Source organism: Dermacentor variabilis, chromosome 3, assembly GCF_050947875.1.
Source record: "Dermacentor variabilis isolate Ectoservices chromosome 3, ASM5094787v1, whole genome shotgun sequence".
NCBI classification, from domain to species: Eukaryota; Metazoa; Arthropoda; class Arachnida; order Ixodida; family Ixodidae; genus Dermacentor; species Dermacentor variabilis.
Window position 1 is genome coordinate 133,669,623 of NC_134570.1, and position 22,954 is coordinate 133,692,576.

The 22,954-nt window shown below is 45.7% G+C and overlaps 1 protein-coding gene across 1 annotated transcript in view; it reads right to left on the bottom strand.

Annotated features, from left to right (window-relative positions):
* Nucleotides 1-608: 608 nt before the first annotated feature.
* LOC142574194 (uncharacterized) overlaps nucleotides 609-22,954 on the bottom strand; it is a 48,916-nt gene continuing 26,570 nt past the window's right edge. Inside the window, exons 3-6 of the mRNA XM_075683342.1 lie at nucleotides 22,135-22,200; nucleotides 21,019-21,060; nucleotides 3,861-3,914; nucleotides 609-938 (exon numbers count right to left, since the gene is read on the bottom strand). Coding sequence (XP_075539457.1) covers nucleotides 861-938; nucleotides 3,861-3,914; nucleotides 21,019-21,060; nucleotides 22,135-22,200 — 240 coding nt within the window. The 3' untranslated portion in view covers nucleotides 609-860. The remainder of the gene's footprint in view (nucleotides 939-3,860; nucleotides 3,915-21,018; nucleotides 21,061-22,134; nucleotides 22,201-22,954) is intronic.

Here is a 22,954-nt window from a genome sequence, read left to right on the forward strand (position 1 = left end):
AAGTGGGTTTCATAAGTCATAGTTTCCGTTGAACATACATCAAGCTAAATTTAATAGGGAATCTTCATGATCAATGTCTTCCAGTGAACTAGGACACCCTGAAAGCGCGTTGTGTTAATGTGTGAATATCTGAATGATGCGCATAAAAAGAAATAACAGCAAGTACCGGCACGCGGTGCACTACTTAATAACTATGCCGGTTCACTGGTGTCGTTAGCTCGAGGAAAAGGCGGAGAGAGCGGCCTCACAGAAATAAGTCTGAAAATATGGAGAAGCAGCAACCAGGCCGTTTTTTCCAAACAGAAACGACACCACTACCACGTTGTTGCAGATATTTCAAATCACTCGCCAACGGTGTTGGGAGCGAATTTGCGGTGCACCTTTGGTAAAGGTGATCATGTTCTATTTGGCTTCTGGTACATCGTACCGCAGACCTGACATTGGATTTTGTGTCTAGCAAACGTAGGTTTAATGTGCAAAATAAATTACAAGCCCAGTTCACGGCCCATAATGGTTGGTCGTTGGTCACGCTGTGCTTCAATGAAGTTGACATATTCTGAAGATTTCTTGATGAGCAGCTTAGGAGGTGCTGAACAATCGGTGCCGCTATCCAGCTACAAGAGCGTTTTGAGCAAGGCAAGAATAATTGTTGAAAACAAACCAGTTTCCTTAGGCATGATCTTCTTCATAGTCATTTTACTGCACCGAAAAGCAGAAGGAACACGAGCTTTCGATGTATGCTATACACCTTTCCATTTAACCACAAGCCACCTGAAAGTTTATTTGTGGAAGTCTGGCTGACGTAAGATGATCCAAATTATTGTTGCGTCACCTTCACGTTTCTCGGGGAGGTCTGAAATCTAACCTGCCACACGCAATGCCACTTTTATGAGATGCCATCCTACCTTAGTGTTGGGAACGACGGAAACAGCGCAGTCCTGAAATAAGAAGATGATATTCTTGATTAGAATGAATTTCATGCACTATTTTCTTGCCTTACGTCAAGTTCCGACGTCACGACTATGAACAGACTAGATGTATAAAGATAAATTTCATGACGTTCATCATTCTTTCAGGGATAATTTTTTCGCACTCTTGTGCTATTGCACCATTTTGTTAGTATCAAATGCGCGTCACTTTGCCAGCGCAGGTTATGCGCCGTTTTTTCTACAGGTTTCCGTGGCCTTGATCATTCACTTTAGAAAGTTGGTTTTTGAGGCGCCTGCGCTATACTTCATGAATCATTCCTGCATTTGCGACTACGGGGAGTGGAGGGTATTCGCGCTTGTCGACAACGCCGCTGCTACGCTGTACCAATACACCGCGGCGTCGTGAGTGACCGAGGCAAGTCAGGAACGCTGTGGCAACTTACCTCTGTTTCCCGACTAACGTCCTTTTTGGTAGTGTTTGGGGCTGGCTTGATAAAGAGAGACGATTTCTGATTCATCGCTCCGTAAAGCTTAACTGCCCAAACCAACACTGTGGCTATGAGAAACACCACCTAATGGAGGTCTCCGGATTAATTTCGACTACTTGTGGTTGGTATTGCGCGCTTTCGGAGCGTTAGGTAAGAACCAGTTTTGCATTTATCTCCATCTAAATGGGCCTGAAACAGAGCGCTGAGGAGTAGGTCGCCATTACCGCTCAGCTGCAGCGGCGAGTCCTGCTGGATCCATTGAACGTGCTTGGCACGGCGACTGGCTCGATAATAATAATAATAATAATATTTGGGGTTTTACGTGCCAAAACCACTTTCTGATTATGAGGCACGCCGTAGTGGAGGACTCCGGAAATTTTGACCACCTGGGGTTCTTTAACGTGCACCTAAATCTAAGCACACGGGTGTTTTCGCATTTCGCCCCCATCGAAATGCGGCCGCCGTGGCCGGGATTCGAACCCGCGACCTCGTGCTCAGCTGCCCAACACCATAGCCACTGAGCAACCACGGCGGGTAGGGCGACTTGCTCGAGCATGCAACGTTGTCTCTAATGCACTTGCGGAACGGGGGATTGGGGGAGAGTAAGCGACTCATTATGGGTCCTTGCAAGGACATCAGAAACCGTGCTTACCAGGCTCGTGTCTCTATCACCGGTGTTTTGTTCGCATTAACATCGACTCCTGCTTTACCAATGCTGCTGTGACATCGCGGGTTGGTGCTTTTTATGCTTGCATTCTACTCGCTACTACCCCGCAATTTTTTTTCGTCGCCGCCGGGGTCTAATCCCCCCAAGTTTCAGACAAGCACAACGCATCTGTGAAAGGGAGGGTCGCACAGTCGTTCAGCGATACTCAAGAAGTATCGCTGCACGTCGTTAGCTTACCGCTTCTTGTGATGCCCGCCATACTGCAAACAACGTATGTAAATGTGGCGTGGATTCGTCGCCACGCCACCAGTTCTTTCTTTTATTTATGCATGCCGTTTGTCGACTGAAACGTCCGTCACCCTTCTGGCGGGGGCTTCACTAAGCGATCCTGGAATGTTTATAACTTTATTGGGAAAGGGGGGAGGTGAGTTCGCTATTATTACCCGCCGTAGTGGTTTCGTGGCTGTGGCATTACGCTATTAAGAACGAGGTAGGAAGGAGCCACTTTCACCTTGTGTTCGGCGGCTGCAACAGTGTCACAGCCAGGCACCAGTCGAATCTAATAAGCACTGCGATTTTATACGGTGACCTGACCAACACTTAGATATCCAGCGTTACATCACCGATGCCTTAAGATGATCACGCATTTGATTGCTCCAAATCCTTCTGGGCACTTTGCGCGAGCGATTTTTACCGTGGTTTCTGGCGAGCCTGCTCTTCTGGATATACCGTACACAGTCTTCTTCTCTGTGTTTTACCACGTATAGCATTTTGGTGGAGGTGCGTGACCCTCACCCACGCCGCCTAGTTCTCCACGGGTGACTACAGTGAGCATGCCATAATGCCTCCCCGTAAATATACCCCATGATCAATGACAGCGCCTAGACTCGTGAGATAGCTGCATGTGCCACGCTTGCTCTCCTAGAATGCCTGGTAGGTGTTTAGACCTGGACAGGGCTGATGTCGACGAATGAATGAAGCTTGATGAACGCGACAGAACTAATAACAGGTGAGACGCAACGATTATGCCTACGTACGTGGTCCCAAACGCATAAAGACGAGTTATCTAGACGAGATTTCGGCAACCTCCTTGGGCTCAGCGTTGCCTCGAGAAAGGCTTTTTCAAAGCTTGTCCGGAGACGTACAAAGCCCTACGTCTAATTATTACAAGAAATCACGGTCCTTTGCTTCTAAGGAGTCGACAAGATGTCTAAAACAAAGTGGCTAACACACTAAAAAAATCACGGGCGACATTTTCCACTTGCTTGTTTCATCGAAGCACCTGCTATCCAAGCCATTATAAGAGAACGCCGTCGCTTTGGACAGGAGCGCCATATCACGCAGACCATCGCGCGCCGGTCCAATACCACTGTGACAACGTCTTGTGAGGATCTATAGCGTCATCCAACCCCCACATCGTGCGCCACGGTTTTCAGGCCGCCTATTCACCATACGTCTCCTCCACGCCTACAACTCCACCACCTGCCACGATTGCTTTGGTTCAGGACCTTGTCCGACCGGAGTTGGAGAACACCGCTCTCAACTCCTTGTACACGTCAACACAACTCAGCGTCCACCACTTCTCTCGTGGCCCTTCTCGTCGCCGACCCTTTTTTCCCGGCACATGTTGAAATTTGTCTAGATAGCAGCTCCGCATGTACCAATAACATTGACAAATTCTAAAAAAAATGGTGCGAGAACTCAGTGCGCAAAAGCTTCACCTATAATGCTACTTATGAAAATAAGAAGAAACATTGACTCTTTCTGAGTACTTACCAAAATCTTCTCTATAACTTTTTGTGTTTTCAAGTCATAAGATAGGGTATCTTGCTGTAGGAATGAAAAAAAATAAGATTGGAATGTGTTACAGGTAAAGGGTGTATAACGTTTATAGCTCGAGGCCCCACCTTATTGCAAACACAGAAGACACAAAAGAATGTTTGCGCAAACGTGGAATAAAAAGTCTGTGCAAGTTTTAGAAAACAAAACACTCTGCAGTGATCGTGCACTCTTGAATACGCGTTCTTTTGCATGTATGCTGACGTAGAATGCAAGACTATGGCAGAAACATATATACAGCCTATATACATATATATTTGAACTGGCAGACACGCAACGTGGTACCCAAGTGTCCAGGCAAGTGGCTCGTCATAAGTTCTAGTTCTTTACTTTCTTCCGCACGGGTGACTGCGCTTCCCATTGGATCACAACTTCTTATTAGGACTGCTGGAGCGTCATCTGCAGTTTGCTAGAATGTCATGTAAATACCCTAAATGGCCAGTTTTGAACCGTATACAACACCTGTAACACGGAAGAACACTGGATAATGTTCTTTCAACAGGCCTGGTTTCGTAGTTCAATTTGCTTAACCTTGAAAAACCTTGTAAGGGGCGGTGTAGCGTGAAAGCAGCTTCTAAGAGGTTCCGCCGCAGCGATCAGGGCATTGCATAAGAGCTAGAGTTGCAAGAGATATTTGAAAGTTCCGGTGGTGACTGCCGTCTTGGTCATTTGTGATGGTTGTAGTCGATTGTGGGTGATCTCACCAGTCATACTACTGCGGACAGTGGTGGCATATTCAGAGTAATGTTGCGGTGCCGCAAAAAAGGGGTGCGAAAGAGCGTATAGGATAGTTGATAAAAAAGGTAGACTGGGGAAAACAGGTGTTGTAGTGAAGGCAAATTTTTATGCAAGGGTCACTGACACAGAAGGCATTAGGCTGTCCCAATTGCAATGATGGGCCAAAATGCACAGTTGTGTTCAAAATGAGTTATAAAATGATGCCCGAGGCCGAAAGGGTTTCAAGATTGCACGGCGGCTCCGTTAGGCAAGAAAATTTATTAGCTAAACACTATTTCAAGCACTGGTGTGTATAAAACTATTTCTTTTACTTCGGCGCCATGTTGAAGACTTGGAGCCCCTTTGACTACGGGAACCATGTTGCAGTTCGTATTGAATGCTTTTGTACATAGATATCATCATCCCTAACAAGTTACAGTAAGATTGTTCATTAAGTCAGTCGGTTTATGGGAGATAGAGAGTGGCGTGCCGGTATTCTGTGGAGCAGGAATGTAGATTTTCTTCGACGACTTGCGACATTGAGTAGTGGTTACGGTTTCGACCAACTAGTCATTGAAACGTACCTCGTCTTGGAGTAATAAGACTGCAACATCTACACCGGACATGGTGGGCAGTGAATGTGTGTAGCGTGTTATACTGCATAGCGCTTCACGTAGTATGTTGCTGTGCCTAACTACTTGCTCGGAACATTTATCTTGTGAAGGAGTCATCAAGCTGCACGCCAACATAAAAGAACGCTTGCGCATCTTTGTCGATGGCATGAAGGAGCCCAAAAACCTGTGTAGGCTGTTGGCAATCTTGACAGCCTGCTAAGCGGGCCAACAGCCTGTCTATTTCTGCAGTGGCGGAGATCACGAGCAGCTACAAAACGTTGTACAAAGCTGTGCAGGCCTGACCATTAATTCCAACGTCGCTCTTGATCGTAGAAATGATTGGTACCAAGGTGTCCTGTGCTAAGGTAGACCTGTACCATAGCAGGTAGTACACCTGTACCACTTGCACCAAAGTGTCCTGTGATAAGTGTATCAGGAGCTGTGCATGACCAGTGGACTGGATAGGACCTGGGAAGGCCAGCAGGAAATTACGGCGAGAAGAAGCCATATTACGTCGGTACATAATGTACTCCCATGACGCGAACGTCGCAGTGCGCGATTCAGGTGACTATAACCAAGCCCTCGATGATTAAATGTCTGAACTCTTCTTTTAGCTGTTCTATATTATTTGTGAGAAAATAAGATATGTCTGGGGAGATATACGCTTGAATCCCGTCCGCTGATAATGGTTGTATCGGCAGGGTTACGGGACAGGCAACCGACGTCACAGGGCCAGCAGGCAGGCATTTACATAACCAGAGAACATTATTTAAGTTATGGTGCCAAGGAAAAAAGACGGTCAGTCGGATATGTCGTTGACGAGAGCTCTCAGAGGTGGTTCGTGATGCCAAAAACGGGCAGCCAAAAGCGCTCCAAATTTAGCGATCGTTAACATAAGAGTGAGGCACTCGTACTTTATATAAAAAGAATGCACTCTCAAGATGGCAGAGTGGTGGGCGTAGACAGTCACACGCTCGTCTTTGTGGGGCTGTTAGGCATATACATAAAACCAACACTACCTTCAATGTAACACGAATAAAAAATGCTGCAGAAACGTATAGACACTCGTCTACCATTCAAAGTCAAAACCTTCTTCTGAGAAGCTGAGTAGCGCTAAAATTACCCGCGGCCTTACTATTGCTGTCATCTGCAAGGGTTAGCGAGCCTCAGTCAGCCAACGAACACACGACTGCCATTATAGGAAAAACAATACTGGCTTTTCAGGACAAACCAGCTATCCGCAACACCGAACATCCTTTCACACCAAGCAGGCATTCAGAGGAAGAGGAAAGAAAAGATTGAGAGAAAAGCCGAGGCGAAGGCACTTACGTCTTTTCGCCTGAGTTCTGAATGGACTGTGAAGTGAACCTTAAATCATTCGTGTTGAGCCGCGTCTCACACGTTCTGCGTAGGAAATTCTCTCTAGTTGCACACATGGACTAAAATGAACAATTAAATTTTTCGGAACAGTAGTATTCCTTGGTATCAAAGAACAACCTCGATGTAAGAGCTATTGAAAGCTCAATTTGACGTTGTATCTATCATTTTCGTGATAACTTTGATGCTCCACAAAATGAGCGGCAGCAAAGTGTGTGCACCACGCATTAAACCGCAGGCATTCCGTAGACTTAATAGCGGGCAACTTGCTTATAATAATTCATATGGTACCAAAGACATCAAGGCTTCATACTCGAGTGACTCGCTGCCTATTTGCATCCAAGCTTATTTGTGTGCTCCTTTCTGATTTAGAACACTCTGCGCTGCTTCGCTTTTGGCTACTTGAATGTGAAAGAAATTGATCTCTCTTTCAAAGGAATTAGCCAGAACGCGAAAATGAGACGTGCAATATAGGAACCAGTGGTAGCTTCGTTCCACACTCTCAAATACAAGTCCATAAATATGCATTCTTAAATGGTTTACAGTTTAGCTCAAAGGACGAAGCCATAACAGCAAGTACCCGAGTCCTGAGGACACGCGGCCCAGCGTAAACAGAGCCCTCGGGTCTACCGCATGGCTATCAGGCGTCGTGGGTATATCTGACGCAGCGATCACTCCGCATGTGACGCGAGTGCGTCGCTAATTCCATCATCGCTCTCTGAACGCCACCGCTCAGTGACGGTCACCGTGCGGCGATGGAGCTGTAACGACGCGCTGGTGTCACACAGGGAGCGTCGCCCAGCCGGATATACCTTTGAAACGGCTATGTCAGCTGGTGTACTCCCGCATGTAAACGAAAATTTTGTCACGAGCGCCAATTTCGTCCCTGGTGCCTGGTAGCCCAAATTTCGTAGGCCAAAAGACAAAAAACAATTAAAAACGCAAGCATGCTCTAATGAAAGCTTCTTTTTTAATGCGCGAGGGTGAAACGCCATCCTGTTTGTTGCCTGCGCGAGTCTTCCTCTGCAGCCCCGAGACGAAACCAGCACCGCTTGCATTTATTTTTTTAGATTGGTTTGCTCTTGCACATCTGCTTTGCTACGTCCTTCTGCTTTCTTTTTCTTTGTACTTCCAACATGTGCGCAACCAATGTGTATGAAAACTTGTATTTTCCCGTTCAGTATGCACGAGCTAGCACGCCATGGCGCGCAGCGATTTTGTTTCGGCAAAACATGAGCAGGCACAGAAAAGCGCTTTGTTCAGTGCTTTTCCAAGCGACGCTTGTAATATCTCACTCGTGTCGCTGTCAGTGTTAGGGTTGCCGTACGAAAGAACCCAAGCCACCAGAAGATAAAAATTACTTGTCGAGCTGCGGATTTGAACCAGTGCCCTCGGGTTGCGTGACCACAAAGCTAACCGTTTCAGCCACTTCCGTTTAATAACACGCGCCCTTTAAAGCGGGGTTTTATATGCGCGGAGAATTAGACGCAGCGCAAGGCGCGAGTCAATCACAGGCCTCCCCTCCCTCCGGAGGAGAGAAAGGGTGCGATCGTGTGTTCGCTCGCCTCGCATCCGCCATTTCCCGCCACTTTAGCTCAGGCAGTCAAATAGGGAGGCCGTGTTTGGTTCGACCTGCCGGAGAGCAGGCTGCGTTGAAGGAAGAGCAGCTGGAGGGGCCGCGAGCCTTTCGTTCGGCCTAAGAACACGCGGCGTTTGATGAATGTCGCCGGGAACTCGCTCGAGAAAGCGCTCTTCGTTGATGCGCTGACGTCGCCTTGAGAGAGCCCGAAGCCGAGGCGTTACGAAAGTGAAGAGCCGCGGATCCCGAGCTTCGCCTAAACATCGCAGCAGTGGAAGGGCGGTCAATTTTATTAGCAACCTATCGTACAGCAGGGCATTCAATACGCAACAGTGTAATGCAGAATCCCGGCCACGGCGGCCGCATTTCGATGGGGGCGAAATGCGAAAACACCCGTGTGCTTAGATTTAGGTGCACGTTAAAGAACCCCAGGTGGTCAAAATTTCCGGAGTCCTCCAATACGGCGTGCCTCATAATCAGAAAGTGGTTTTGGCACGTAAAACCCCAAATATTATTATTATTAGTGTACTGCAGAGGTGAGTGTCTTAATTTTTAGTACAAATGGGTACATTCTGTACTAGGGTCATACATATATTAGAAAGCTCCTTACAATTTCTCATAGACAGAAGACTGCTAGAGAGGCCGTGTTCATTTTCTGTGCACAACAAAACTCCACTGAAGCAGTTTTTGTCGTAACCGTTATCTATGATTAATAAAGAGATTATCAATAGCATAGATCAAAATCTTTCGCATACCAGTAAAAACAACTTGCTTTTGTATTACACACAACGGGTAAACTTGCTAGTCCAAAACACATTTTCTACCGAGTAAAATTTCTGCGCAGCGTTCTGCTGATGTGCCGATAAATATTTAGCAAATTATACTGAAAATGAATATTGCTTCTTCTTTCATGTATGGTTTGGTTGCGCGATACAACGTGTAAGACCAGTAGAACTTTACTCAGAGCTGTAACATTGCTAACAATGTATAATTTTGAAATTTCGCGTGAGAATATTCCAGATGTTTCTTTAAGACTTTAATGGACTTCAGTTTCTTCTATCAACATCCAGGCACAAACGAAACATTGGCAAGTCAACTAACAACAAAAAACACTAAGTTTCATGTGGAGGAATAGCAAACTTTTAAATCTAAATAAAATCGGCTGCATTCAATGCATTCAGGGCAACCTGTTGACTACGATTTTTTTTCAACGTTTCGAAAACTTGCTTTAATATGTTGAATGTACACAATGCACTTTCTTTTACAGATCCCATAGGCTCAGCTTCCTACGACCTCTTCTGAAGAGTAGATAGGACAGGTGTCAACAGTTACGTTACGAGTTCAGTCGTTGGCTCGAGGTTATGTGTCACCAGACTTTCAAGGTCGACAAAATAAAGAAGCGAAAGTATTTAAACCGAAGAGTATTGGTGACTTCGCGGAAAGGAGGGCCCTATCACTTTATCCAATTGATCAAACCAATGAAGGCAAGAGTGGCGAGAAACCTTAGTACTTGCACAACGTTGTCGAAGTAAGTTCAGTGAGATTCAAGCATCCCAAGATCCATGTATTTAAGCTATGTAATAATTGAAAGAGGAGTGTGCAAACGTATGAGCAATTATTGTCTGCACAAAGACAACGCTGCACGCCGTTCATGCAAATGTCGAAGTATTTCGTAGAAATACACTATTCCCGAGACCGTTGTAAGAGCTATTCGAGCCACAAAAAGAATGAGATATCAGTAAGGCCATCTTTTCGCCATTTTCAAGCTTCTAGAGCTTTCTCACTGCAGCGGACGTTCTCACGCTGTTTTTTTTTTTTGAGAGCCAGATTCATGTAATTTTTGTGTGGCGAAGGGCCTGCACATCAGAACTGCTGCATCAGGTCTATACAAAACTTTTCAACGCAAAATATTTTGTAGAGTGAACTGCAGTTTAATTTATCTTGGAGTATAATGGTCACGCTGTACAAGAGACGGAACACGCGAAACTGCTCCAGAAAACATTTCTCCATATTCTTGCCTTCCTGTTGCAAAAATGGCGTGCCACCTGGCTCCACAAGAGTTGGTAGAACTATAGCCTAGCAAGGTACCTTAACTTGATACCTTCCCCCGTTTTTGACATTCCTTCGCTAACTTCCGATACCTTTCTCTATCATTCCTCAGCCGTTTGGTGACGCACGTGGTCTCTGGTATGTATATTTTCTCCTTTCAGCTAGTTTCCTGCCATCCTCAACAGCGCTTTCCTTCTTTTAGCATTCATTCTATAACTCTATTTGTCCACGGGTTATCTAAACTGCGCATTACATGACCTGCCCACCTCCATTTTTTTCTCTTAATGTCAATTAGAATATCGTATATTCCCGCCAGCTCTCTGATCCACTCCGCTCTCTTCCGGTTCTTAAAGTTGCGCCTAACATTCTTCGTTCCTTCGTTCATTCTTCGTTCCCTCGCCCGGCTATTGATCATGATCTTTGTCTTCTGCATATTAATCTTCAACCCCACTCTTACACTCTCTCTTGTTATAGCTCATCCCCAGTGTTGCTAAACCGGACAATGTCATCTGCAAATCGAAGGGTGCTGACGTGTTCACCGTTAATATTCGCTATTAAGCATCCCCAGTTTGATAGCTTGAATACATCTTCCTAGAACGCAGTGAATAGAATCGGAGAGATTCTCTCTCCTTTTCCGACCCCTTTCTTTATAAATATATTCTTACTGTTCTGTGGAGCATTGAGGTATCTGTGAAATCTGTTTACATTTACGTAAACCTTCTGTACTCCTTGATTACGCAATGCCTTTATGAGTGCTGGTATCCCTACTGAATCAAATTTCTATTCGTAATCTACGAAAGCCATATAGAGAAACTTATTGTACTTTGCGGATATCTCGATTACCTAATTGATAGCATGGATGTGATGCATTGTAGAAAATCCCTTCCTGAAGACAGCATGTTCCCTTGGATGACTGGAGTCCAGTGTTGCTCCCATTCTATTGGAGATTATCCTGGTGCAAAGAAGCGGTGAGGCGTGCAGACACGGACACAAGAGAAGTGGACAACACGAACGCCGACTATCAAAGCGAGGAAGCACTGAGGGGAAAAAATAAAGAAGGCACAAGACTCATCTGCGCATGCTCTGGTAGCACCAGATGTCATGTGGGTCATACTGCCGGTCTTGACCAGCACGTGTACCAGATTGCCACTTGTTGCTACCAATCCAGAGCATGCGCAGATGAGTCTCGTGTCTACATTCTCTTTTTCCTTTTTGTGCATCCTTCACTTGATAGTCGATGTTCGTGTTGTCCACTTCTCAACTCTTGTGTCCGCGTCTCCACGCCTTACCCCTTCTTTGCATTATGAATCCCTACAATCTAGCTCACCTTTCTGGCGTTCTTATCCTGGTGAATGCATTGTATAATACTGGAAGTAAGCTAATGGACCTATTGTTTTTAGATTCTTTAACGCCTCCCTTTTTGTCGATTAGTATAATCTTGACATTCTTTCAGTTCTGTGAGCCCCTTCAAGTCGATAGACACTTCGTATAAACAGCCGCCAGTTTTGCAAGCATCACGTCTGCTCCATATTTGATTAAATTGACTGTTAATCCATCTTCTCCTGCCGCTTTTCCCGTTTCCTGTCTTGCAAGGCCCTTCTAACTACACCACCAGTTGTTGAAGGAGCCTCTGTATCCTGTTTATTACTACTTCCAATGGAGGTATCGAGGCTGCTCTGTGTACTGTACAGGTCAGTATAGAATTCTTCCGCTGCCTTTACTATATCTTCGAGATCTATGATATTACCTTGCTTATTTTTCACCGCATGAGTAGTGATTTCTGGTGCTAACAGCGCAAAATGTAGAAGGGACACGAGACGACAACACCACAAGGGCGGACTTTCAGCTACGTTCATTTGAAAGATACACGGCTTCTTATACACTTGCCCACACGTCTCACAGACACGTCATTGTACATCATGTGAAACACGCAGTCTTTCGCACTCAGCATAATAGTTGCACTTGCAAAAGCTCAACTTCTTCTTTGTTAGCAACAGGGACGATGTGCTAACACATTGCTCACGAAGACTGACAATCTCGGCTGCCTCAATAATCTCTCTAATCAGGTGTTCATTGTGTTTTTTTCAGCACTTCAGTGTTTGAATTCTGCGGCACAGGGTTTAGAGGGGCGATCGCTGACCTGGATACCTAGATTCCTGTTCGCCTGCTCGACGTTAAGTTTATGTTCTTTTGGTCTTTCGTTTGTGCTACTTCCAGTTTGCTCTATATACTTCACACGTTTCAAAGGCATAGAATACAGCAAGGCTTCTGCGCAATCCACAAAGCGGCTCTGGTGATTCGTCCTGCACCCTTGCTTTTTTATAAGCTCTTCTGCACTGATGCGTTGCCAAAGGCTTTTCAGTTTTCCCGGGGCAGTGAGCACAAGATTAACTCCAGCTTTCCGCTCTATCTTTTTTAAGCGGCGAGATATGTTGTGCACGTATGGCAGGGCCCTTCGCTTTTCGCTAGTTTTTGTGTTCTCGCCACCTTTCTCGCCATTGACATGCTCGAGTTTTAGGTCCCTGCTCATTAATTCCGCAAGAGACACAAGAAGGTGCGACGGGAGACCAGGCCCAGTAAAGCGGTCAACCTGGTGGCGAAAACTTTGTTCCATCGCGTGGATGCACCATATTTAAGAGCATTTGCTAAACAAACGTTTGCAGTGGCTCTCTCCGCCAGTTATGAATGCGCCGATGGAATCACAGCCCCGCCCTGTCGCCTCTGGCTTCATAGGCCCAGCAGACCTTACCCCTAGCGAGTTCGAGCCCGAGATCAAGGAATCTCGAAGGCCCTTGCGTGGGAACCTCGTGGGTAACAGGAAGCGGCTGCAAAGCATGACTAAAGCACGTTACTGCCTCCAAAACTGCGTTATCCGAATTCGTGCTACGCCCATCACAGAGAACTAAATAATCATCAACATAACGAATGACTTTTCTGACGCTTGTTCTGGCTAGCACATTCTAAAGTAATCTATCAGTGTGGCCAAGGCACAAATCACTAAGTGTTGACGCAATACAGGACCCTATACACACGCTGCGTTTCTGCAGGTACACATTTCCCTCCCACATAACATGAATGGACTTCAGATATACAGAAAGGAGTTCCAGAAACCGACCAGTCGAAACGCCGCAAGCATTTTCAAAAGCGACATCACCGTGTCCATCAATACATTTTTACACGCACACCAGAATCTCATGTAGGGGCATCGAACAATATAGATCTTTAAAGTTCACAGAGCATGCTGCAAAGTCAGTGCGAGAACTCTCTCTTAAAACCCTTATTGCATCGTCTGAGCATTTCACCTGGAAAGGGCCGTCAACAGTTAGTAGTTTCAGTTTTTCCTGCAAGAAGTGGGCAATCGTTTTCTGCCATGTGCCCTTCTTGGGCACCATAACGCGCATGGGCCATTCATGTTTATGCGTTTTTACAGTGAAAAACATATTAAGGGATGATTTTTGGCTAGTTATCGATGCTACCCACTAGGCGGTCGGGCTTGAGGTTTCCGCATAGCTTCTTTGCAGCTGACTTTGCTTTTTGGAGAACCGATTTTTCATGCATGTTAAGAACGGAACTGACGGCACCTAACAACTTATATTGGCAGACGTCTTTTGGCATCACAGCGAAGCCCTCCTCCTTGCCCGAAGTAAGGAACGAGAGCGAATGTTCTTTCAATATATAGGGTAAACTGGAAGACGGATAAACGAAGGACTAAAAGAACATAAACTTAACGGCGAGCAGGCGAACAGGAATCTAGGTATTCACATCAGGCTTTGGCCCTCTAAAGCTTCTGCCGCTGAATTCAGACCTGTGAATTGCTGAAAAACACAATGACTAATTTGTTTGGGAGATTATTGAGGCAGCCAAGATTGCCAGACTTGTTGACAATTGTGTTAGCACGCCGTCCTTGTTCCTAACAATAAATAACTTGAGCATTTGTAAGTGGCATCATTGTCTTGACTGCGAAAAAGTGCGTCGTTCACATAATGTGCAATGATCTGTCTGTGACAGGTGTGGGCAAATGCATAAGAAGCCTTGTATCTTTCAAATAAATGTTGTTGAAAGTCAGCGCTTGTGGCGTCGTCTTCTCGCCTCGTGTCCCTTCTACGTTTTGCCCTGTTAACACCGGGATGGAAAACCAACAAACCCAATTTGCTAATCTTGGTTTGCCCTATGCAAAGTTTCCTCCTCATTGATTATTGCGTATATTATTTACTGCTTCATCAGTCTGTCTCAGGTTATAATTTCTAATACTCCTTTTGTCCTTGTTGATCAGTTCTGACAGTTCCGCGAATTCTATCGGATCTTTTGAATTGGACACTTTCATTCTTTCCCGTTTCTTCATTAGGTGTTATGTTTCTTGGGTGACCTTATCTACTGGTTGCCCATATTTCCGCTACAATTAAGCAAGTGCTGGCTTGGCTCGCAGGTGGAGTAGCTGACTCCCCTGCAGCGGGCCTGTGTTCGATCCAGGTGGGAACCAGGAATTTACTGCGCCGGACACCGGCGCCGGCGGCAGACACCATCGCAAGCGGAAACGGCTATTAGAATGAGCCCACAACAGCTTACGCTGTAAAACTTGCGTTTCGTGCTATATATCACAGGTTGCTAACTGTGTCTGTGACACAGTTATATAGGGGAGCGATATAGGGGAGCGATAAGCGATATAGGGGAGACAAGGTGGATGTGCTGGGGCCGCTTACGGGAAATATGGGGAAAAGTAGCAACACGTAAGCTTGCATGTTGCATTAGTACATGAACAAATGTCTGAACTGCTTTCGTAGAATAGTGCTTTCAATCGATACAGGTTAGTTCCCAGTATATGTTGCCAGATTTAAACTAGAATTCTACCTCCAAAATTTAGTAAGCAAAGTTCCAAGCTGTATTGTTTGATACAGGGTGTTCCAGCGACCATATTCAAAAATTCTTAAAAGCTCTCTGTGGCAACTAGCACAATTCTAGTTCGTATGGTTATCTACTCGAAGCGGCAGACACTACTTGCAGAAGAAATTGAAATGCATCAGTGATTAATTATAAAAAATTGTAATAATTAAGCTGTTAACTAATGTCTTATGGCCCATTTTGCAATTTACAAATTCGTGCCATGGAATTATCAAGTCCGATCCAATTAGAACGAATTCTCAGCATGACGGACTAACAAACAAACTAGTCAGAAGTCTAGATGACAAAGCCAGACAAATCATTACGAGCAAAATTAACGAGGTATGGGCTGAAGGTCGGCTGCCGGACGAATGGCGAACTGCCAATGTAGTCCTCATCCCCAAACCCGGAAAACCGCTTCATGCAGAGAATCTGAGACCCATCTCCCTTACGTCGTGCCTCGGGAAGGTCGCAGAACATGCCATGCACAATAGAATTGGAGAGCACATTGAAGAAAACGGCCTATTCCGCCACAATCTCATAGGCTTCAGAAAATCACTATCCACACAAGACGCCATGCTACTCATCAGGAACGCCGTCATAGGCAACACATCCAGGGATGTAAAAGGCATCCTGGCGCTCGACCTAACCAAGGCCTTCGACGCGGTCAGGCACGAGCACATCCTCAACGAAACCTCCACTTTAGATCTCGGAGTAAATTTCCACAATTTCGTAAGAACGTTTTTTGGATAACCGAACGGCCACCCTAATCGTCGGACAAATCAGAAGCAGAAAGCACATGCTAGGTAACATCGGTACCCCGCAAGGGTCAGTGCTTTCGCCACTTCTTTTCAACATCGCAATGCATGATCTCGCAAACAAACTCTCGAACGTCCCGGGGGTAGGGCATGCGATTTACGCCGACGATATCACCATGTGGTCCGCGAGTGGCCCGCTAGGCACTCTGGAGCAGCACCTACAGCAAGCGCTAGACACCACGAAAGCTTTTCTTGTAAACACGGGACTGAAGCTCTCACCCAGCAAATCGGAGCTCCTTCTGTGCAAACAAGGCCCCAGGCTGAGACAGCCCCTTAGCTCCCTCCCCGTTCACCTTCACACCAGAGACGGAGGAAACATCCCCAGGTGTAACACAATCAAGGTCCTGGGCATGGTCATTGGGGCTTACAGCAATGAAAACGCGGAGGCACTAAAACGCATCACAAAGAGCACCCTCAACTTCACCAGGGTCATATCACGGGTCGCCAGCAAAAGGGACGGACTGAAAGAGGACAACCTCATGAAAGCATTTCACGCCTTCCTCATCAGCCACGTAACCTACGCCGCCCGTTCTTCAACTGGAAGAAGACGAAGCTGAATAATATTGATACATTAATCAGAACGGGATTGAAAAATGTCCTAAGCCTCCCTAGAAACACTAGCACGGAACGACTCCTCCAATTGGGTCTACACAACACGGCAACCGAACTCTTTGAGGCACAGCGAAACTCCCAAATTAGTCGGCTCTCACTCACAAGGGCGGGCATCGAGGTCTTAGTAGAAGCAGGCATACAGCCCCTCTTCATGCCACCAGAGAAGTCGCAACTATGCACAAACGCGAAGAGATCAATAACCGTTGATCCTATCCCACGAAACATACGCCCCACCATCAACGAAGCGTGGAGAAAAGCGAGAGCGAAGGCAATCCTTGACAACATCAAACGTAACGAAACGCAAGTCCTCTTCGTTGACGGGGCCAGATATTGGAATCAAGGCGCCTACGCGGTCTCTGTGGTGGACGCCCATGGCTCACTCGTCAATGCAGCGACGGTAGTTACCAACTTCACTCACGAAGCAGATGAAATGGCCATCGCAGTGGCCCTTCGAAGCTGCAAAGGAGCGTCAGTCATTTGCTCGGACTCAACAACAGCTATTAGAACCATCTGGTCGGTCCTCGTCTCTAGGAAAGCAGCTACGGTTATCAACACCATCTTCTTCCAAGAAACAGGACGAGACAACCTCACGTCCCCACACATCACGTAGTTCCCGGCCCACATGGGCAACATTTTCGGACCTCCTGACTGTAATCCGAACGAGCGGGCACACCAACTGGCGCGAAAGCTCACATTCCGCGTCTGCGGTCCACCCTCTCGCTTCAACCCAGCCTGGAGGGACCTAGACAATAAAGATCCACTCGTATCAAACCATGAAATCACTTCAAATCATAGGTTATCACGAAGAAGTTTTCCTCCTCCTCACCCAAAGCTCAAAAAAGCACAGGCCGTCACTTACAGACAGTTGCAGACTAGGCCATACATCACACCAACAACACTAAGCAGGATCAATCCTGACCTTCCTACCGAATGCCCACACTGCGGCCACGAATACAACTTCGAACACATGCTCTGACTGTGCCCTGCCAACGCGAGCACGGACTTTCCCGACCAGTCTTCCTGGGACTCAGCGCTCAGAAGCACTGAGCTCATCGCTCAGCTCAAGGCTATCCAGAGGGCCCGGGCCGTCGCCGAAGGGCTCTGTCTACCGGCCCCAACCTGGGTGGAGCCGCCGGACTGATTTCCCCTCAGGACCTAAATAAAGTTCTAACTCACTCAGTCACTCAGCATGACACCAGTTTCGTGGTACTAATTCCCGAGCTTTGCGGAAAAATGCATTGGCATTCAATTAACTTCATCAACAAAACGTCGTTTTATGCATTCAAGCACAAAATTAACGGGAACGCGAATAAATTTCTCCACAAAGTGGGGGAATTATCTCGAAACTGGTGTTACCCTGAGAATTCGTTCCAAGCGAATCCACCTTGCGACGTCCACAGCTAGAATTTATAAATTGCAATATTGGCCGTACAGTAAGCAGCTAGAAGTTTAATTGCTGATCTTTGTTAATTATCCGATCAGCATATTCACATTTCTCGTAAGTAATATCCGCCTCTTCCAGTGGACCAGCCCATGAACTAGAATTGGGCTATCTGCCACAGGCAACCTTTAGAAATTTTTGAAATTGTTCGTTGAAGCACTCGGTATATTCATTTACCATGTGAAAATCATTGCTGGTTTTTCAGTATCTAGCTGTGAGTACTAGGCATGAGTTTTTTAGAGCTACTTTTCTTGATCAATTACTGTTTTTGATATCTTGTGAAGAATGAGGTAACTCAGTGTTTTATTTACGTTGGCTTCATCTTTTCATCAAAATATCATAGATGAAAACGAACTTCCACTGGTATAAAACTGCTGGGCTACTGAGCATTGTAATCCTCGTTGCAGTAAACCTTCTGCTATATAGCGGCAACCAGACCTAGGGAGAATGCGGCAGCGGGTGGCAAGAACTGACTTCGCCGTGTCGTCTGCCGTAGCAGCAAACGTGGCGCGACTTTTTACCAACGTGAATTCAGTCGTTGACAAAGAAAACTGTTCGGATTGTTAATTTAGCCTACAATCTGGAACACCCTGCACCGCAGAAGAGCAACCGATAAAGAGAAACTGACAAGCACGCTGTTGCTTGGCCCACGCGCAACAAATTTCGCTGTGTAACAGGGAATGGCACCCCGCGCCGTGGCACACGACGTGGAATAGACAGTGGTCGCCGTAACCTTAGCACTTGCGCCTTACCCTGTCACGCGGTATCTGTACAAAAATGATGAAATACGGAAGCACAAATATTCCAAACGACTGATTACTTCTTTTCCTCATGTTCGCCGATCCCCCCCCCCCCAAGGACCGCTCTTCCAATCCAACAGTCGGTGCAGCAGACCACAACATTTTTAGAAAAACATTTTTGTGCGCAAAACAGACAGGAACAAAGAAAAGCTCCTTTTATTTCTCCCTGTTTGTTTTTCGCGCACATTTTTTTTTCTAAAAATGAATCTGTTCCAACTAGGCCGACTCGCAGTTATGCTTCAGACCACAACAGTCTTGTTTTTGTCCGGTCGGCGATGTGCCTTTCTCTGAAGTTGTCAGAGCAGAGGCGGAAACCGTTCTGCATCTGCTTTCGTGTGAGCCTCGCCAGGATCCCTCATTTAGTGTAATTTTTCCATATGTGCAAACTGAACATGGGCTAAATACCGCTTGTATGATGATTAAAGTAGGTCAAGTTTAAGAACACATAAAAGCTATACCAAATTTGAGAGTACTAAGAAGCTATCAAAAAAATTTCTTCTTCTAAGCACAGGTTGAAAGGTCAAGCGCGCCTCGGTCGTCGTGCAGGTTGCTCCAGTTTCTTATTTTGATTTAAACACTAACGGTGACTGTTATGTTTTTGATTTTTATTAGCTTCAGCCTTGTTCATAAACATTCAAAGCTGGTAATGGCACAACATAAAACTAATCTGTGGAATCTTCTCCAGTGCAACGAGTTCGTGCAGCAATCATTAAAATATATCCCGTAAATATAAATTCCGAAGTTTTCTTCTGCTGAGAAAAATGACGAACAACCGCCAACATATAATGATGCGAAATTTCTGTCTTCTCCTGAGCTAGCATCAATCGGCTCATGAGCAATCGCCAACAGGTAGCTTCAGTTCTTTTCAACACTGCAGCAAAATGCTTCGCGCCAAACCAAAACTATATTCACAAGATAAAGATCAAGAAATATCTTTCTTTTCTTATAGCTGTTTTCATAAGAACAGCTCTTGTTTACACAATAACGACTGCAGAAAAGGCGTGCTTACTTCTTGCTCACTGGGAAACGCAAAGTTTTCGCCTTGCTGTTCCTTCGCAAGTTGCCACGTAATAGATATGCTCAGGAGGCATTATACTCCTTGTCGGTTTTCCAACATTGTCGGAACATTCGCGGCCACACAAAGCGAACCAGAAAGAAAGAAGATAGCGCTGAAATACGCAAAAGCTATTGTGTTTTCCGTTGGACACCAGGAAAATGACGACGCTTCATTGGCAACACCGAAACTTGCCTAATTGTCCATGCACTGCTTATGACGCCTGATAACAACCTCGTAGACACTGGAGGTGCCGCTTACGCTAGCCCACGTTTACGCTGTAACCGTCTCCTATTGGCAACGCCGTCGTCCATAATCGCCAAATTAGTTTGACAGCGACACACTTCCAAAAACTGCCATCTTTACGACTCACCTCGGAGTCTACGGGGCCGGGAATATTATCCACAAGATGACTCAGTGATAAAATAAATGATGCGTAGACATTTACGCTGCCAAAAAACACAAACAGAAGATCACAATTGTTTTTTTTTATAAAGCGAACCTTGATATGCCTTGCGTCCTAAACATTAGGTAGGCAAAGTATCGCCATCTTACAGTTTTGTGCGATGACGACTGCGTGATGTGCGTAGACAAGAAATCTCTTTGGGTGGGCTCGGCTTAAAACAAGTTGTTGTAACCAAAATTCATTTTGGGTGCTTTACTTGCTAAAAGAACAATCATATTGCGAGGCACAACGTAGCGAGGGATTCGGTTGTTATCTTGAATACCGGGGGTTCCTTACCGTGCACTACACATTAGTCAACGAGCGCTTTTGCATATTGCCAACATCGGATGACACCGTCGAGCTCAGCAGCGCAACGTCATAGCCACTAAACTACCGCAGCGGTTTGATAAGTGCGTGGGTATTTGTAACACAAATATCCTTCAGTCAGTAATAAAGGGGGGCATTTTTCTAACAATACTATCACAGGCTCATTTTCTGCCATAGGAAAGCATTGTGCTGCAATTACGCAAAGTTCAAGGCAGGTTAAACGTACGCGAACAGGCTTGCACAAACCAGCGCGGCCTATTTATTGATTTCCTTTTTTCGGTGTTAAGTGAGTCAATGCATCTCCTAGTGCGAGAGCAGCAGCTGCTCATGCAGCATTTTAGCCACTGACAGACGACAAAAATGAAAATTTTGGTAGTAACCTACCCAGATGGCCCAAAGTTTCTTGCGAGAGCAGGGTACGATTGCCTGCAACAGAGCGTTAGACAATAACACGAGAGAAGATAATGAGCGGTTGTTCGCAATCTTATAAAAGTTTTTGTGTTGCGGTGTTGATCTTTTTTTTTCTTGTAGCAAGAAACGCCAACAAAAGGTACCGTCTGGTCCGAATAGCTCATGCATCCCACGATGACCTGTGGTATGCATGAGCCTTTCCGCTGGAATGTTCGCTGCTTCCTTCCGACTTGTTCACTGAATCTGTGCACTACGCTTCAATATTACTATGAACAGCACGGTGAACCACTAAACGAAACAGCGGCACAAGGTCAACGTCACACGTCAAATATGTTCACTGGTACATTGGGCGTTCTCCTAAAATGGTACGTATGTGGGAAAAAGAACATTTTTGCCGCAACTGTAGCGGTGCCTAGTTCGAAACTGATGAAATTCTCAAAATGATATGGCTTGGCGGCTGTCAAATAACCGGATTAGGTTTTCAACTGCCACGCGTATCAGCCCTTTTTTTCGAAATGAGCTCATAACAGCATACGAACAGATAACACAGTGAAGGGGCACACGCAACGCTGCATGTGTGTCCCCTTCACCGTGTCCCCTGTTTCAGTTTCCGTAATGCCGTACCAACGAGATCGAGTGGGCACTCTCCTAACGTGCCCTAAGGTAATGAGTTAAAATGAAACCTAATAAAGAATGACTCAAACAAAAATTGTAAGCAGCGATTTCTCACGCAAATTACGCCCGTATATTGAGTAATCTACTCCAGGTAGTACAATGGCGGTATCTTCGGCAGGAGATTTTCGGTTCTGTGTCAAAATTCTAGGAAGCATCTGGTACACTGCTTCGTAGCTGTCATTCAGCACGTACAGGTTCTTTCAGAAGTCAAGGTTAATTAATGTGTAAATTTGGCCTAAAGAAAGCCGAGCCTAATCAGGTATTGCGTTTACTGTACGGGGTGAAGTTCCACGGAGCTGCACCCACTGGAAATATTGAAATATCAACCACTTGCAGTACTTCCGCCAGTGTTTCATATTTGTAGTTACTCAACAAATGCTGTTCACTATGCTCTACGTATTCGATAGGGCTTACCTGAAGCTCCAAAGTTTTTAGTTCTTTCGCGCACGCTTGGCTCTCGTCACAAACGCTCTTGAGAAACTGGTTGGCAAGCGAAAAAAAGCACGATGCACGATTACTGCGGTGACGAATGAGTAACACATTATATCACTTTTGTATGTAGGCTGTACAACTTTGGTTTTATAAAAGTTACTTTGAGACGAAAGCATACAGAACCGCGTTCAAATTACAACCTGTTCCCGTGTTTTTTTTCTCTGCGACAGCTCTCGAAGAAAGCCATACTAGCGCTTTGTCGCATATAAATGCATGATGAACCTATCTTTTACACGTCTTTCGCCACACTATTTCTCAAATGACCGATTTGCTTGAGCACATTCGCTCTTTCATACACCAAGAGCAAGAGTCATGCTGCAGACTGCTTCAGCAAACGCTTAGGATTATCAATGGGAAAGCTGATGAAGTTGAAAAGATCTTATTGTAGTTTCTTTGTGTAACTTGTGGGCATGTACAGACATGTGACACGTCACAGAATGCAGCGTGTAGTTTCACTGACAGCCGTCTAAACGTTGGCGCTAAAGGAAACAAATATCGCAGTAAATGTTAGTGACATGACCCTGCAGTCGCCGGTTTCGCTTTAACGACAGGCTGAAAAATAAAATAACATATTTTCATTCCCAATCAACTTAGAAAACAGTGTCTCAGGCTTAGATTATCTTTGGCGAAAGTGGCGTCCTGTTCCAAGGCGAGGGAAGCCCGCGCATTTTGCCTCCTATGAACATTGGTAGTATCAGGCCAAATCCTACGCTAATAATATTTTCGCGAGGCCCGTCATTGC